Source organism: Pinus tabuliformis, chromosome 1_2, assembly GCF_031772625.1.
Source record: "Pinus tabuliformis cultivar Carrire ecotype Pingquan chromosome 1_2, CPIR1, whole genome shotgun sequence".
Classification (NCBI taxonomy): domain Eukaryota; kingdom Viridiplantae; phylum Streptophyta; class Pinopsida; order Pinales; family Pinaceae; genus Pinus; species Pinus tabuliformis.
This window is the reverse complement of record NC_142298.1, coordinates 152,591,333-152,607,996: the sequence shown is the minus strand read 5'-3', so window position 1 is coordinate 152,607,996 and position 16,664 is coordinate 152,591,333. Positions and strand designations below refer to the sequence as shown.

Genomic DNA, 16,664 nt, shown 5'->3' with positions numbered 1-16,664 from the left:
AATCATGGCCTGGCAGTGGTGTCCAATGTGCCCATCTCCAAGGTAATGGTGGTCTTCTGGAGATGTTTTTTAACCAAATATCACCATCACTTCTTTTGCAGTTGTTCTCAGTGACATTTTGTCAAACAATTGGTACACATTCTTTATGCTAATGGTGTAATCTTCTCCATGTCCAGAATCCAAAAGATTTTAACCAGATTAGTTCTTTGTTGATAACAGAAAATTGCTATTGTTATTGGGCGATAAAGATTGTTCGACTATTCTTACCATTCTACTTGTTTACAATGTAAAAATTTACATCATTTTGATTTTATTTGTCAAATTTCCTAGATATTAGACTTAATACCACCTTTGAATATATGTTTTAAATACTGCCTGTAACAATGACAACAATTAATAAAATATACATAATCTTGTGTATATTCCAAGGAGTTGCATAATATTGTGTCTTTCTGAAAGAGTTACACTTCAAGCAAAGGAGGGCAAGTTGTAAAAGGAACCTGGACTGTATATTTTTTTATACAATTGACATTAAATTTATATATATATATATACAAATTTAAAGGATTAATCTAGCTGGTTATTATGAATATCACTGGAAACTTTATCACCATATGTCCAGTTGCTGATTATACTTCCATCTCGCCGATGACGAAAGAATTTGGCTTCAATTCCAACTCTGGCCAGTGCTCTGCAACTTCTTGGCCTCGTGGCACTGAATCATCCAGCTGCTCTTGCTGCTCCAACGTCTCATAGAGCGGACGATTCCTGGTCTCAGGGAGACACAGAGTCAACACCCCACTCGCAATTCCCACCAGACCAAAAACAAGAAACGAAAGGGAAGCATTGATGCGGCCCAATATGACCAGCAAGGGCGCCAATGCTGCACCAGACATGAGCGCCTGCCTGAGCATCGACACAGCAATATTGCGCACATTGGTAGGAAAGAGCTCCACACTGTAAATATACATCACATCAAAGGACAGCGACACTGCCATGAAACCAATGGACTCTGCAATCAGCTGAGCCCAACTGCGATACACAGACACCCCTGTTCCAGACTGATGGAACAGAGTGCAGATTATGCAAGAAATTCCAGCAAGAACAGAGCAGGAGGCCACCAGAATTCTGCGATCCACAAAAGTCAACAGCAAAGATCCACCAAAAACAGCCGGGATCTCCATTAGGGCATTGAAAGCCACTGTAAAATACAGATCGAAATTCAGATTCTCCACATTTAATTGAATCCCATAGTAAGCCAGTCCAATTCCTACCCCTACTGTCATTACCAGAATCATCCTCCAGCGAGCCCAACGAGCAGACCAGAGGCTCTTGCTTGTGCTACTTTCTTGGGATTTCAAATCCCTTGCTATCACAATATGGTCCGGGATTCTGTTCCCATTCAATTTGGCCATATCTGACAAAACCCCCATGGCTTCCTCTGTTCTTCCTCTGATTGCCAGCCATCTCGGGGAATCTGAAATCAATGGCAGGATTCCAATGCAGTACACCAGGGGCAGCGCAGAAATCAATACATAAGTCTCTCTCCAGGAGGATTGGGTGACATAGGCCATGGCGGGGAGGGCCAGGAATCCTATTGTGAAGAAAAAGAATCCGTACTGCCCCACTTGGCCTCTCCATTTCCGGCCAACTGATTCTGTTGATAATACCAGACAACAGGTTCCGATGCCTGAGCGGGAAAATCCGTTTGCAAAACGCAGCAGGGCGTATATCCAGAAGTTTGGAGAAAGGGCGGTGAGAAATCCTGTGGTGGCGGTCAACAGGCAGGCCAGCGTCAATGTTCTTTTTCTGCCTAACCACGAATCTGCCAAGCGGCCCAGAAAAGCTGACCCTGCAGGTTGATTTCCAGACAAGGTAAGTGATTTGATCATATATAGAAATCGCTACAGCTTTTGACATGAAACAATACAATCCTAATCAGCTAATCAGCCCGCACTAAATGATCACATTAGTGGCCAAGTGTGAGATCTCTTTGTGGGATAAAGTTAGTGGAAAAATTAAAACATTTATATCAAACCATTTAATTATTAAATTATAAAATAATATTATAAAACAAATTATAAGATCATATAACTATATATAATTATAAAATCATATAACTAATTATTAATAATTAATCTGCAACTTAAAATATGGCTATTTTTTATTGTATGATATTTATGGATGAAATAGTTTAAAAAATCAATTTTTTAATAAAAATATTTATTTTTTATTAATATATTATTATTAATAATTCTTTAATATTTAACTAAGAAAAACACCTATCTCCGGAAAAAAAAAATAAAAAAAATAAAATAAATCCGAACATTGTTCATAACATTAATGAAAAACCTTCAACAAAAGCCTTGGGAATATGCTATCTCTTGTATTGATGAAAAATAAAATATACATTTCAGGTACATTCCCAAAACTTATGGGAAACTTTTTGACAACTCAAAAATATTTCTACACTTTTTTCAGATGCACATCCATAATTCATCTCCCATCAAAATAATAAATAATTTAATTCTTCTAGCCTCAAAATAATAAATAATACGAGAGCATATCTTAGATGCAGAAAATAATAGTACTTTGAAAGCACCCATGTTTCTTTTTGAATTCCTAAGCTTCAGTCATGAAATAACAAATGCAAAATCTACTCTCATATATAGAATTCCCGTATTCACATAGCCTTTTGGTGATGAAGTTGAAGTTCATGAAAATTTAGTTAGATTCTATGTAAACGAATAAAAACAATTACTATTTAAATAAAAATAAATTATTTTTTTAATAATATAAAAATAAAAATTTTAATTACTTTTTATTTAATATTAAAATATTTAATTTTACATAAAATATAAACTACCACAATACTAACTACCACTATACTGATTAAAACTACGACTCAAATTAAAAAGGACATTTAAAAAACAAAAACATTGAAAGATGAATTATTAGATATCAGAGACATAATCGAAGGCAATACAAGGTGCCTTCAATAGAATTATGCATAGAATTATTATGCATGGCAAAGATATAATATATGAATTGAAGTTAAAATTTCCTAACCTAACAATGAAGATTAAAAATGAAAAAAAACCAATATAAGATTAGAGGAATATTTAGAAATTATTTTGTCTTCACAATGAAACACATTAAACACACTAACATTAAACAATGAAACACATTAAACACAATAGATGGTTTGTTTTGACGATGAAACACACATTAAGCACATTAAACACACTATTTTGACGATGAAACACACTAAACACACTAGTTGATGATCAAACGCACTAAATAGTTTGTTTTGACAATGAAACACACTAAACTATTTTGACGATGAAACACACTAAACACACTAGTTGATGATCAAACGCACTAAATAGTTTGTTTTGACAATGAAACACACTAAATAGTTTGTCTTGAAGATAAAAGAAAATAAACACACTAAATAAAAATGGTGAGTTAATGATGAAACACACTAGATAATTTAAAATGTATAAACTAGATAATTTGAAATGTATAAACAAAACATAGACCATGAACCACACTAGATAAATACGTCTACAAAACTCTTATAATGATTTTCACCAAAAATATTCTTATTAAACATTCCCTTACTTCAACCAAAAATAAATAAAACCAGGTAAACATTCCCTTAGTACAACCAAGGGAATAGAACCAGGTGCACAGCTCAATAAATAAAAATTAAACATTTCAATTCAATTAAACCAGACAAATTAAAATTCCAACCCAATGGATGATCGGGACCATCTCACACATATTGAATCAGCAGATTTTGGATACAAATACAAGGGCGCACAATGTTAAATTATTGCCACATTTAACACTGATCAAGGCAATCACACCTTTGTGACTGAGTGAAGAGGCTTGGGATATAAAACACAGCCTGCATGCTTATTTTGCAGACAAAACCCTGCATACATGCCTGGTGGCCATCCTTACGTAGCAAGAAAGAACTTTTCTTTCAGAAAAGTGAATGTTCAAAAGGGCAGTCAGTCAGTTGAAACCAAGTGCAAGATTGATAAGATAGTCTACTAAAAACTATAGAAATTTGATTCAGTCAATAAAATAGAAAAGATCCTATGAAGAAAATAGATGCAGGAAGTCCAATTTGATTTATTGAAAAAAATTCTACACTGTAACCCAGAAACGATCCTATGAAGAGCAGCAGGAAATCCAATTCCAATCATTCAATAAATTTCTACATTACCTAGAAAAGATCCTATAAAGAACATGGATGCAGGAAGCCCTGCTTTGAATTTATCTCCACAAACCAGACCCCACTCTGCAATAATGGAAGTATTGTCTCCTCCAACCCATTCCCACAAGCTTTTATCCATCTCACAGATAGAACTCTGCTTGGTGCAGGAATTCATGTTTGCATGCAAAACTTGGGATTGATGATCAACACAACGCCAGGCAGGCTGCTTATCTGTGAAAATGGTAACCAAGGTATGCTGGGCATCAAAAAACCAGGCAAGGGAAGCCAGAAAAGCATGGAGAAGCTGTGCATACCCAAAGCCACCAACGTATTCATCTATTATGTCCTCTACTGACACCTCTACTTTCTCTTGCTTTCCCTTTTCCTCATGCAGAGGCAGGAATTCCTGATCACTGTCTATATTACTGGACTCCATGGAAAAAGCTTCAAAACTTCAATTGACTGTATCTGGTAAGGCCAAGCCTATTCCTAGCCTGTACTTATATGTGTCTTTCATGCAAGAGGGGTACTGAATTCATGGTTGACATCAACCCAAAAATCTGTACTGTTTTTTTGACAGACACCAAGGTGGGAAACACGTAAGTTCTTTCTCACCACCTAATAAACGTTAATTTCCAGGACATCAACAAATAGTGCAATCTCAGTGGAGGAACTGTGATTCCAGTAATCTTTTCAAAGATTTTTTTAATTCCAGGTGTTGAAAGTATGGCATTACCATCCAACAGTAATTCATATATTTGCTATGGTGACTCATAACTTGTAGTAGTGAACCTGCTATTCTCATTTGCTTAATGGCCCATCAGGTGGGTCCCTTTTGCTTCACCAATCATAAGTCTGTAGAGTGCAGACAAGTTCCAATCATGGAATGAAACATCCAACTTTTGAATCTCCTCCCATTTGATAGTCAGTCACGTCCAAGCCTGCATTGATCTCTCAGGCCACAATTATGCATACTGTTTAAATCCATAATAACTAAATAAAACTTTCTACTAATCTCTCTTTGATATGGGTGTTAGTTTCCTAGTGGCTGTCTTAAAATCTTTACTGATATTGTTTTGAATTTGGGTATCTCTATCATATTGGTGTGGAGTTCCAGGTCAATTATTCGATATGATGCAGTTTATGTATTTATGAGATTAAATAATAAATTATAAAATAAATTGGAAAGTATGTCATTCATATATATTAAACTCGTGTATTTATACGATAATTCTAGATCTATTTTAATTTAAGTTTTATCAAAGGCTAGATTCATTTTAACTCAGGGTCTATCAAGCTCCAAGAGAGATTAAATCTCTTTTTATTTTAATAAAAGTTTATATAGCAAGAGATTTGATCCCTTCCAACAGATCAAGAGTTAAGATGTATCTAGGCTGGTTTTTAAAGTAATATAATTTATAATTTTTATTTGATGTCTAAAATATATTTAAGTATTAGTGTTTTTTTTGTTAAATATTATTTGTATAAATTATAATATATTAGTAGTAACTTTTGTTGAAGTTTTTGAAAAAATTAAAAATAAATATTCATTTATTATTTTTAAATTATTAATTATTAACTGTTGAAATTTAAACTTGTTAATTAATAAAAATTAGTTATTATCTTAAACTTAATTTGACATACTCTAACTAATAGATGTAATGGTTTTTTGGCTGTACCTTGGCAATACAATTTCTAGAAGGATTATGACTTCTTGTTGTTTAAACAAATAATTGCACCACATCATGTTGCAAAGGAAACTTTGTAAGGAAGAGCATAGGTGAAGAGAAATGTGATATGTTAAGTAATCTAAATGTAAATGTAGCCCAAGTTTGAGTGAAAGATCTTCACAAACCAGCCCCAAAATTATTAATCAAATGTGTTAATGTTGATAACCCTATAATCACTTCACAAACAAACCCCCAAATTGTTAATCAAATGTGTTACTGTTGATGACCCCACAATTAGATCACATGTGGAAAATCAAAATAAAAATAAAAATTCACATGATAATGACAAGTAAGATGTCATTATCCATAACAACAACCAAACATTGTAACATTTGAACATTAATTTGAAAGAAAATTACTCTGGAAAATCTAGATGGGAAGCTTCCATCAAGCTAAAAGATGTGCTAGATAAAAATGTGACTAGGGTATTTTAAAGGTATTTTCAATATTATCTCTACTAAGAAAACATATTGGTCATAAATCGACTTTTAATGTTAAATTATGTTGATAAATGCAAATATTTTGTTGTTCCCAATGTATAAAAAATGCAAGAAATGTCAGCTGGATATTTTATGATAAATCATAAACAGCGAGAATGGTTATAAGGTTGTTGAAATAGAAATAAATTTTCTTAATTATAAAGAATGAGTAACAATTTATATGGATAATCAAAAAGAAATTTCGATAATGTTATATTCATTAAATATACTAGTGATACTTATAATTGTTTAGTAAAGTATAGATTTTCTAAAGGAAGACTCGCACTTGACTAATTGTATTGAAACACTCAACTCAGATGTTGAATTCAATTAAATTTTCATTTTAAAAACAACTAAAAATAATAATAAACTCCACCATCAATGCCACATTGTTCTCGGGATCAGGGGATGAATTGAATCATTGTGATGGCGATAGATAACACTTTTCTTTTTTTCTCAAGATAATAATGATGGAATGATTTCGATAATAAATTTTGGATCTGAAAATAATTAATGAAAAACAAAAAAATAATTCAAGAGATAAGAACTTTGGTGGAAAAGGATTTTTTCCTGATTGTATTTTACAAAGAATGATGATACAATATATATACATCAAGCTATGTCTCGAGATAATTAGTCTATCTTGGACATGCAATCTCTTAGTTGAGTGAATATCTCAACCACACACTAATCTAGGAGGACAACTAATTGGAGAGAATCTCTCAACCAACTAGACCTCAACAAACTCCATAGTATTAGGAACAAACTCATTCTAGAATTGATGAGCACATCAAAGACAAGTAGGAATTATATTTTCCAAGATTCATAATTTTATTATTTTGGACTTATTGATTGTGAGCATGAGGCTAACATTCCCCCCCTCAATCATAAGTCTAGAGTAAAAACCTGGTATCATCTCCAAGAATTCATGTTGAAATTGTTGAGCTGAACCTCAATGAAAAATTGCTTGAAAAACCGCCAAAACTAGATGTCGAAGACTCCAATATGAAGAGAGCGAACCAAGATAAGTGAATCAACTGCAAGTCTAACACATCCCTGAAAATGCTTGACAACTCAATCTAATGCCAAGATGTAATGCAAAAGGATATATATATCCTTTGTTGGGTCCAATGACCATCTAAGTGAACAAAAATGCCCACAAATGTACTCTCAATCAACATCCAATCACTGTCCCACAGACAAATTTTGATTCCCACTGGAAAATTGTGTTGTCAACGAAACTTTTAGTCTAACAACCATCATCATCAATTCCCGCCTTTGTCAACTAATGGGAGAGACCATAACCATTTTCATTTGTTTTGAACTCCCCCCTTAAGATGTAGGAGAGTTTCATTGTTGTATTCCCCCTTTCAAGTGCATGGGAGTACCATCTTTTCACTATTGGTTGCAATATTTGTCTTCATGTGAGATTGAATTCTGGGGTAAAACATGTACAATTGTTTTACTGTTGACATCCACTCCCAAGGATCAATCCATGCATAATTGATCTAATTCGTTAACGAAAGTGATCACTCAAGCTCCAGCATGTCTCTTCTGCAGCGATTAACGACATCGACCTCTACAAAACAACGTTTACTGTTGCATAACACCACTGAGCATATAGATAGAATCTTCGAGATCGATCGTTACCACCGGGGCTTTTAACATGCCAAATCCTGCTCTCCACGTAAAAAGCACTAAATGATGCCTTCAATAATCAAGGATTATACTACAACACTCAAAATTCATCCAGCATAATGCACTATGTGATTACGCAATCCTAATGCCTTGGTGAAACAAAATTTAAGTCCTCCATTCTAGAGACCGAAACATGAAAAGCAACATTTTCAATTAGTTGATTTCTGTGATTTGACTCTTTTCAAAGGTTGTCACTCTATACGATCTCCACAATGAAAATATGACTCGTCTCTACAAATATGACTCCATGTTTCATGACTCTACGCTACAAGTCTTAGCAGACATGACTTCCACACTCCACTTTGCAATTACAATCCATTCTCCACATGCTTCCATGAGGGTTTCAACGAACAACAATGAAACTCTCTATCGAGTTATAATAAGGAAATATTGAACTCTCAAACCCTCATCCCATGTCAAGCTATGATAAATCTCACTGCAGCTTTGATACCAATTGAAGATAATTAATGAAAAACAAAAAAATAATTCAAGAGACAAAAACTTTGGTAGAAAAGGATTTTAGCCTGATTGTATTTTACAAAGAATGATGATACAATATATATACAGCAAGCTATGTCTTGAGATAGTTAGTCTGTCTTGGACATGCAATCTCTTGTTTGAGTGAATATCTCAACCACACACTAATCTAATAAGCTAATTAGTTGGAGAGAACCTCTCAACCAACTAGTCCTCAACAAACTCCCAAGTATTAGGAACATACTCATTCAAAAATTGACGATCACATCAATGACAAGTACGAATTATATTTTTCAAGTTTCATAATTTAATTATTTTGGACTTATTGATTTTAAGTATGAGGCTAACATGATTTAACATTAAGCTGCATTTAATTTCTTTGTAAACAATGTACAAAGACATGTGGTTTCTTTGAATTGTTGTACGTGTGAATATACAGTCTACTTGTGATTGCTTGGCATGTATTTACTAAATGTAGTGTTTATGGTTGGATTGTATTAAATGTATTTACAGTCAGTCGCGTGAGAGAATACATTGTACAAAACGAAATTCTCATTCCAAACATTGGACTCATAAATGGTGATGAGCCCCAATTTTGGTACAATTTGGGCTCATTTTGGCCTATTCTACTTGCTCAAACCATTCATTTTTTATTGCTTATGCATACATTTCTTAGTTTATTCATGTTGTTTGTAGGAAGAAGGGTAGGCACTCTATCTACGTGACTAATGCATTGTGATTCCAGGTTTTGGCATTAAAAGGGAGCAAGAGACAACGAAAAAGGAGATAAGGAGACAATGAGGTGGCACTGCTGGTTTTTAGGAGAGGATGTCCACGGTCTTGGGACATTCCTCGTGATTCCCACCAAGAACTCCGAGCTCCAATCCATCTCCCCTCCGAGCTTAAGAAGCAGCCAGCTGTCCTACAGGAACAACAGTTATAACTGTTCTACAGGAACAGTAGTTATGACTGTCCTACAGGATCAGCAGTTAAACTCGAAGTTGGACAGCCGAGCTCCTAAAATCAAGGATACTTGTTGGATCATCGTTTTTGTATAAGTATAGAGGCCTTAGCCTTGGATAGGTTGTTGAAACTCTCGTATTGCTATTGTAATTTTGGAGCACAGTTCAGTTTTCGTTCCTTTTTGTAAGCCAATTTGGCATGACATCAGATTATGAATAAAGAAGGCAGTTTGTGATCTAGTTCTGAGTTTCTTAAGGAGACTATAGCTCTCAGGTTAGGGCCCAACCTGAGAGCCATAGGTCCCCTCTGCTGTAGTGTTGTTTCCATTTCATTTCAGCACTTTGAGCTTTTCATTTGTACATGCAATTCGAATTACAGGTTGTTAAGTTGGTCTTTTTCATGAGTTAGATAGGAGTTGCTTATGATGAATTTGTTTTCACTTGCTTAGTGTAGCAAAGGATAGATATAATCGATTGGAGCTCCAACAAAAAGGTTGTTAAGGCTCACTGCCGTCTCATCTGGGATTGGAGTGCAGTCCATGACTAGCCACCAAAAATACGCATTTCTTTGTCCCATGATTGCTGCAAACACAGTCACGTTATGTTAGATGCCTCCACATGATTCACACCTGCACCACACTCCTTTACCACAGCTTCATGCACATTCTCCTTCGCGTTTAGATTGATGTTCATTGAATTTATAAGCACAGATAGTTAGGTTGATGCATTTTCGGTTTGGTGACAGTCATAAGCATTTGTTTCACTTACACTGCTCTCTCTCGTTCCATTACTTCATTCTCCATCTTGATCCCGCATGCACACACATCTTCGACCCCTGCTCCGCTCTGTTATCTCCCAAAGTCTTTCACTCCTCACGTACTTCCATTCTCTAGCCCTTTCATTGACCTAGCCCTCTATCTTCCAACCTACTCCCTACATTCACTCCCTATCCTATCCCTCCACTTCTACAGCCATCACCAGCCTCATTCCTACCTTACACATCTCCCCCTACCATTCCATTACTCCTCCATCACTCCAACCACTCACGGTAGGTCATCCTGTAGCCATTTGTAGACATCATGTAGAAACCAGAGTATCCTGTAGGATCCCCTGCAGCCATCCTGTAGGAGGCCACTCTCTCGGTTGCTGAGCATCTGAATGCGAGGAACCTCTGTGGATGGATGCTAAGGATCCCTAGGGACCTCTCCTAGCCTCCCCAACCTGTCCCACGCTTTCCTTCCTTCTCCATCCCATCTGCACAACCAAACCCTAGTTAGCACAAGATCACAATCATTCCACACACTTAAAGGAAAAATACAAAAACATATCTTTCATGATGCAAGTAGTTTAGATCCATGCATTTGCACTTATTAGAGGTAACAGCAGCATTGGTAGAAGTTTCATTCACATTTCTTGCATTGTAGAGGTTAGACTAGTTAAATTAGGGTTTCCTAGGTTTACATGCTTTGATTTGCTTTCAGTTCATTTTTGTCAAGTAAAGTAGCTTTCCTTTGAGATTAGCTTTCGTCCATCAATTAGCAAGCTTCTTCTGAGAGCCTATAGAAGTTGGCTTGAGCCCTAGCGGACTTGTGCCAGCTGACCAAGTGACAGATGCGACAAGAGCTAGTACTTGTGCATATAGCACCGTCGCTTCCAAGTTTGTACGAACTACCGGGTTGATAAAATGAGAGACAGGAAGCCCCAGGAGTTGTAGCATTATTGCTACAATACTGGAGCTCACCATCTTTTTGGCGCCGTTGCCGGGGAAGCGTCAGAGTATTAGTAATTGTTGTTTTTCTTCTACTTTCGTACTCTTACTTCTGCTCAGTAGTTTATTTCATTTCCATTCTGCAAAAGTAGCTTAGCATTTCCTGCTTTCCTAGAATAGCATTTCCTGCTTTCCTAGAATAGCATTTCCTGCTTTCCTAGATTAGCATTTCCTGCTTTCCTAGATTAATATTTCTTGCTTTCCTAGACTAATTTTTCTTGCTTTCCTAGATTAGTTTTCCAATTCTGCAATTTCATTTGAGCAATATAGTTAGTTGTAGATCACTTTGTTTCAGTTTTGCAGGTACCAAAGAAAAGGCAAAAGCAATCAAAAAAAGAAAAGTCCTTTCCATTTCATGCCTCGTAGGAACCGAGATAGATCAGGCAAATTCCTACCAAACACCCCCACCACATCACTGAGTCACCCTTCTCTCTTCTTTGGTGACAGTGACCCAGAGGAACCTATAGGTGAACATCCTGAGATATACCAAGACCCTATAGAAGAAGAAGAGTTAGAGACCACTCCATCCGAAGCTATGGCTGACAATAGAGAAGATGAGAGAATAGAAGGAGCTTTCCCCATCCGAGAGACCAATGGAGAGATGAAAATGAAAAACATTAGCCCCTCTGCTTTGCCTCACTTCCATGGACTGACCACTGAGGATCCTGATACCTTCCTATTTGAGTTTGCTGTCCTCTGTAGAACCTATGACTATACTGAAGATGAGCAAAAGCTGAAGCTTTTCCCTTCCACTCTTAAGGATGCAGCACTACGCTGGTTCATGGGATTACCTGGGAATAGCATCGCTACTTGGGCTCAGATGCAGCAAGCCTTCAATACCAAGTATAGGGATTATTGTAGGTCCAAGGAAACCAAGGGAGAGATCTTTCGAATGACCATGGGGAATGATGAGTCTTTAGAGGATTATGAGGAGAGGTTCCAACTTAGCTATAAACGGGCCAGGTGCACACTTGACCCTGAATCCCTCAAGTTGGTTCTACTCCGAGGAGTCCCTGAAGATCTCTTAGACACCCTTCACATGTTAGCTGGGGGGGACATTTACCAACTGCCTTATGAGGACATCAAGACTGTGTTTCGAAATCATTCCAGGGCAGCTAGAAAACGAGGTAGAGGAAATCTCCTCTCCACTGGTGTCCCTTTCTCCAAACATGAGTTTACAAACCAATTAGAAGATCTTAAGAGTGAGGTGAGACAGACCATCGCCATGCAGCTGGACACATTCAGGATCCAGCAGAAGAAAGAAGAAGCTGAGAGAGCCTTGGCTGTCTTCTGCCCTAGGTGCACAAGAAGACATCCTAAGAACGAATGCCCATTGCATTCGGTTGAAGTGTGTTTTGTTTGTGAGGAGGACCATCCTACCAATCAGTGTCCCACCTTACCTGGGTTTAAAGCCATGTACCAAGGGACTGAAGCCCCCACTGAACCTCTCTACTTCATCAACCAAAGGAGGCCACAAGGATCTAGACCTTATCAGCAGGGAATGCAAGGGGCACCACAAGCCTATTACAACCCCAACCAATCGACTCCTATGCCTTCCTGGGGTCCCCCTGCTCATCCTTCTTGGTCCATGCCTCCTCCATGGTCTTATCCACCTCAGTATCCTACTCAACCCACTACTCACTCATATCACTCACATGCCCAATCACAACCTCAGTGGAGTGCACCTCAGTCGGGGTGGAGGCCCCAATACAACACTCCTCCTGCCATTTTGCCTCCACCACCAGTTCAACCTCAGCCTTTACCTCCTGCTCCTCCAAGGCAACCTCAGATGCCTGCTCAACCGAACCCGAACCCCAACAATAGACAGGCTCAGCAGGTATATACTGGGGAGACCTCATGCCCTACCTATGCTGTGGAGATCCAGGAGATCAATCTTAGATCTGGAAAGACTCTTCCAGATCGCCAACCTCCTCCCCCAGAGGAAGAGGAAGACCATCAGGAAAGTGAACCAAAGCCTATTCCACCCTTTCCTGAGAGACTTACAGCCACCACACAACCCAACCCAGAAGAAGATGAGCTTCTGGGAGAGCTCAAGCAGTTGTGTGTGAAGATACCCCTTCTCCAGGCCATCAAGGATGTGCCAATCTATAACAAGCTGGTTAAGGAGAAGTGTTTCAAACATCCAGGCAGACGGAAGAAAGATGCTTCAACTATCAATGTCATAGGACAACTGTCTGACCTTATGCTAGGACAAGTCATCTGCCCAAAGTACTTAGATCCTGGAAGTCCTGTAGTAGATGTCCACATCAATGGCACCATCATACCTCACACCCTGATTGATCTGGGGGCTGCCATTAATGTAATGACCAGGGATACCATGCTTAAACTCAATCTTCAGGGTTCCTTGAGGAAGACCTCGACAGTACTGCAATTAGCAGATCGCTCCACCGTGACTCCCGAAGGGATTGTGGAGGATGTCTTGGTCTCTATTGATTCTTGGGAATACCCTGCAGACTTCCTGGTTCTGCAACCAAAGGCCAAGCTTACTGGATATCCTCTCATCTTGGGAAGGCCTTGGTTAGCTACTGCAGATGCTTACATAAGTTGTCGGGCAGGAAACATGACCATCAAAAATGGTCCCATGTCCAAGCAACTAGTCCTATACCCTCCTGCCCAACCTTCTTTAGAGCATGATTTACCACTCTGGTTGGAGGAAGGAGAAGAAGACGAGGTGTATTCAGCACCTCTGTGTACCCTAGATACCACTAGAAGAAATCCCCCAACCGAGGATGATTTGATTGAGACCCTGATCCAGAATCCACCTTCCAGTGCACTATCTTTAGAGAAGTTGGTGGAGGATGCCCAAGCTAGCACCTTAGTGGATCTTTGTACAACCAACCCTGTCACTCCCAGAGTTAAGAATGTGGAGTTCGACCCTGAGAGAGCATTGAAAATCAGCTCCTCCCTATCTCCTTCTCAGGAAAAGGAGCTGTGCAACCTGTTGGCCAGCCACCTAGATGCTTTTGCTTGGAGCTATAAGGAGATGAAAGGAGTCCATCCCTCGGTCTGTACTCATCATATATACATCAAAGAGGACTGTAAACCGGTTAGGCAACCTCAGAGGAGAATGAATCCAGCCCTTAAGGACATTGTCAAGGAAGAATTGCAGAAACTGTTAGATGCCGGATTCATCTACCCCATCTCAGATAGTGAATGGGTGTCCCCTCTAGTGTTGGTTCCCAAGAAGAATGGGAAGTGGAGGATCTGTGTAGATTACCGTGAGCTGAACAAAGCTACCAAAAAAGACCATTTCCCTCTACCTTTCATAGATCAAGTGTTGGATGGACTGGCAGGAAAGAAGTTCTTCTCTTTCCTGGATGGGTTTAGCGGGTACAATCAAATCCAAATCAGCCCGGAAGACCAAGATAAGACCACCTTCACTTGTCCTTGGGGTACCTTTGCCTACCGAGTCCTTCCCTTTGGGCTATGCAATGCTCCTGCTACTTTTCAGAGAGCTGTCTTGAGCATCTTCTCGGAGTTGGTCCATGATGCAGTGGAAATATACATGGATGACTTTACTCCCTATGGGGCCAACTTCCAGGAAGCATTGTCCAACTTGGGAAAGGTCCTAACCAAGTGCACCGAGATGAACTTGTCCCTCAGCCCTGAAAAATGTGAATTCCTAATGACTGAAGGGACCGTGCTAGGCCATACCATTTCTTCCCAAGGATTGCAGGTGGATCCTAACAAAATTGCTCTCATCAAGAGGGTTCCACCTCCTCAAAAAGTAAGGGATGTCCGGAGTTTCTTGGGATTAGCAGGATACTACCGGAGATTCATTAAGGACTTCAGCAAGTTAGCCTCACCATTGTTTGGTCTGTTGGCAAAAGATGTGGAGTTTAAGTGGACTGACGATTGTCAGAGGAGTTTGAATGAGTTAAAGGACAAGTTGGTGTCAGCACCAATCTTGAGAGGTCCAAACTGGGCCCTACCTTTCCACATCCACACTGATGCCTCGAACAAAGCCATAGGTGCAGCTTTAGGACAAGTTGAGGAAAAACTTCCATATGCCATTTACTTTGTCAGCAAAAACTTGTCCAAAGCAGAGCTGAATTACACTGTAACCGAGAAAGAGTTCTTAGCTGTAGTCCATGCACTGAACAAGTTCCGACATTATATTACTGGTTACCAGACTTTTGTACATACTGACCATGCTGCTATTAGATATTTGATGAATAAACCAGATGTGAATGCTCGTATTATTAGATGGTTACTTTTATTGCAGCAGTTTGATCTAACCATTGTTGATAAACCAGGAAGAGAAAATGTTGTTGCTGACTTCTTGTCTAGATTGGATTTGTCTGCAGATGAAGATGGGACGGTGGATGACCAGATGCCTGATGAGCATCTGTTTGCTATCTCAGTACTCTCTCCATGGTTTGCTGATATAGCAAACTACCTTGTTTCAGCTCAGTTCCCTCTGCACCTCTCTTCAAAAGAGAAGAGCAAAATCATCAGAAAAAGTGCCTCATTCACTTGGATCGGGGGCAACCTGTTCAAGCTTGGCCCCGATCAGATCTTAAGGCGTTGTGTAAGGGAAGAGGAAGTCTTTGACATCCTCCTCACCTGTCATGATGGGCCTTGTGGAGGACATTTTGCAGCAAAGAGAACTGCCTTCAAGATCCTGCAGGCAGGCTACTATTGGCCCACACTTCATCAAGATGTCAGAAGATATGTCAGCCAGTGTGACCAATGCCAAAGAATGGGGAAACCGACCCAAAGGGATGAGATGCCTCTCCAACCTCAAGTGACTCTTGAGCCATTTGAGAAGTGGGGCATGGACTTTGTGGGTCCAATCAATCCCTCTTCGAGGCAGAGATCCTACATCATTGTGTGTACTGACTACTTGACAAAGTAGGCAGAGACTAAAGCAATCAAAGCAGCAACAGAAGAGAAGGTGGTCGAGTTCTTAAGAGAGAACATCTTCTACAAGTTTGGCTACCCAAGAGAGCTGGTGACCGATCAGGGGAGCCAGTTCACATCCAACTTGATTGAAGATCTTCTAGCTCATCACAAGATCAAGCACAGGACTTCCACCCCCTATCACCCTCAAGCAAATGGGCAGGTGGAAGTCACCAATAGAGCATTAGAAGGGATCTTGACCAAAGTGGTGAGCAGCAGCAGAAAGGACTGGGCAGATCGCCTGGTTGAGGCCACATGGGCTTACAACACCACTTGGAAGACCACCACCGGCTTCACACCTTATGAGCTAGTCTATGGGAAGAAAGCTTTGCTGTCCATTGATTTTGAGTATAACACTTTGAGGATGGCAGCTCAGCTGGACCTAGATCTCAGCCATGC

General features: G+C 39.0%; 1 protein-coding gene across 1 annotated transcript; it reads right to left on the bottom strand.

Annotated features, from left to right (window-relative positions):
* Window positions 1-393: 393 nt before the first annotated feature.
* On the bottom strand, window positions 394-4,764 carry LOC149204967 (organic cation/carnitine transporter 1-like). Its single transcript, XM_089394854.1, has 2 exons — window positions 4,238-4,764; window positions 394-1,852 (listed from the first exon to the last, which is right to left on the bottom strand). The coding sequence occupies exons 1-2, from the start codon at window positions 4,662-4,664 to the stop codon at window positions 630-632; spliced, it is 1,650 nt and encodes a 549-aa protein (XP_089250980.1). The 5' UTR covers window positions 4,665-4,764; the 3' UTR covers window positions 394-629.
* Window positions 4,765-16,664: the final 11,900 nt, after the last annotated feature.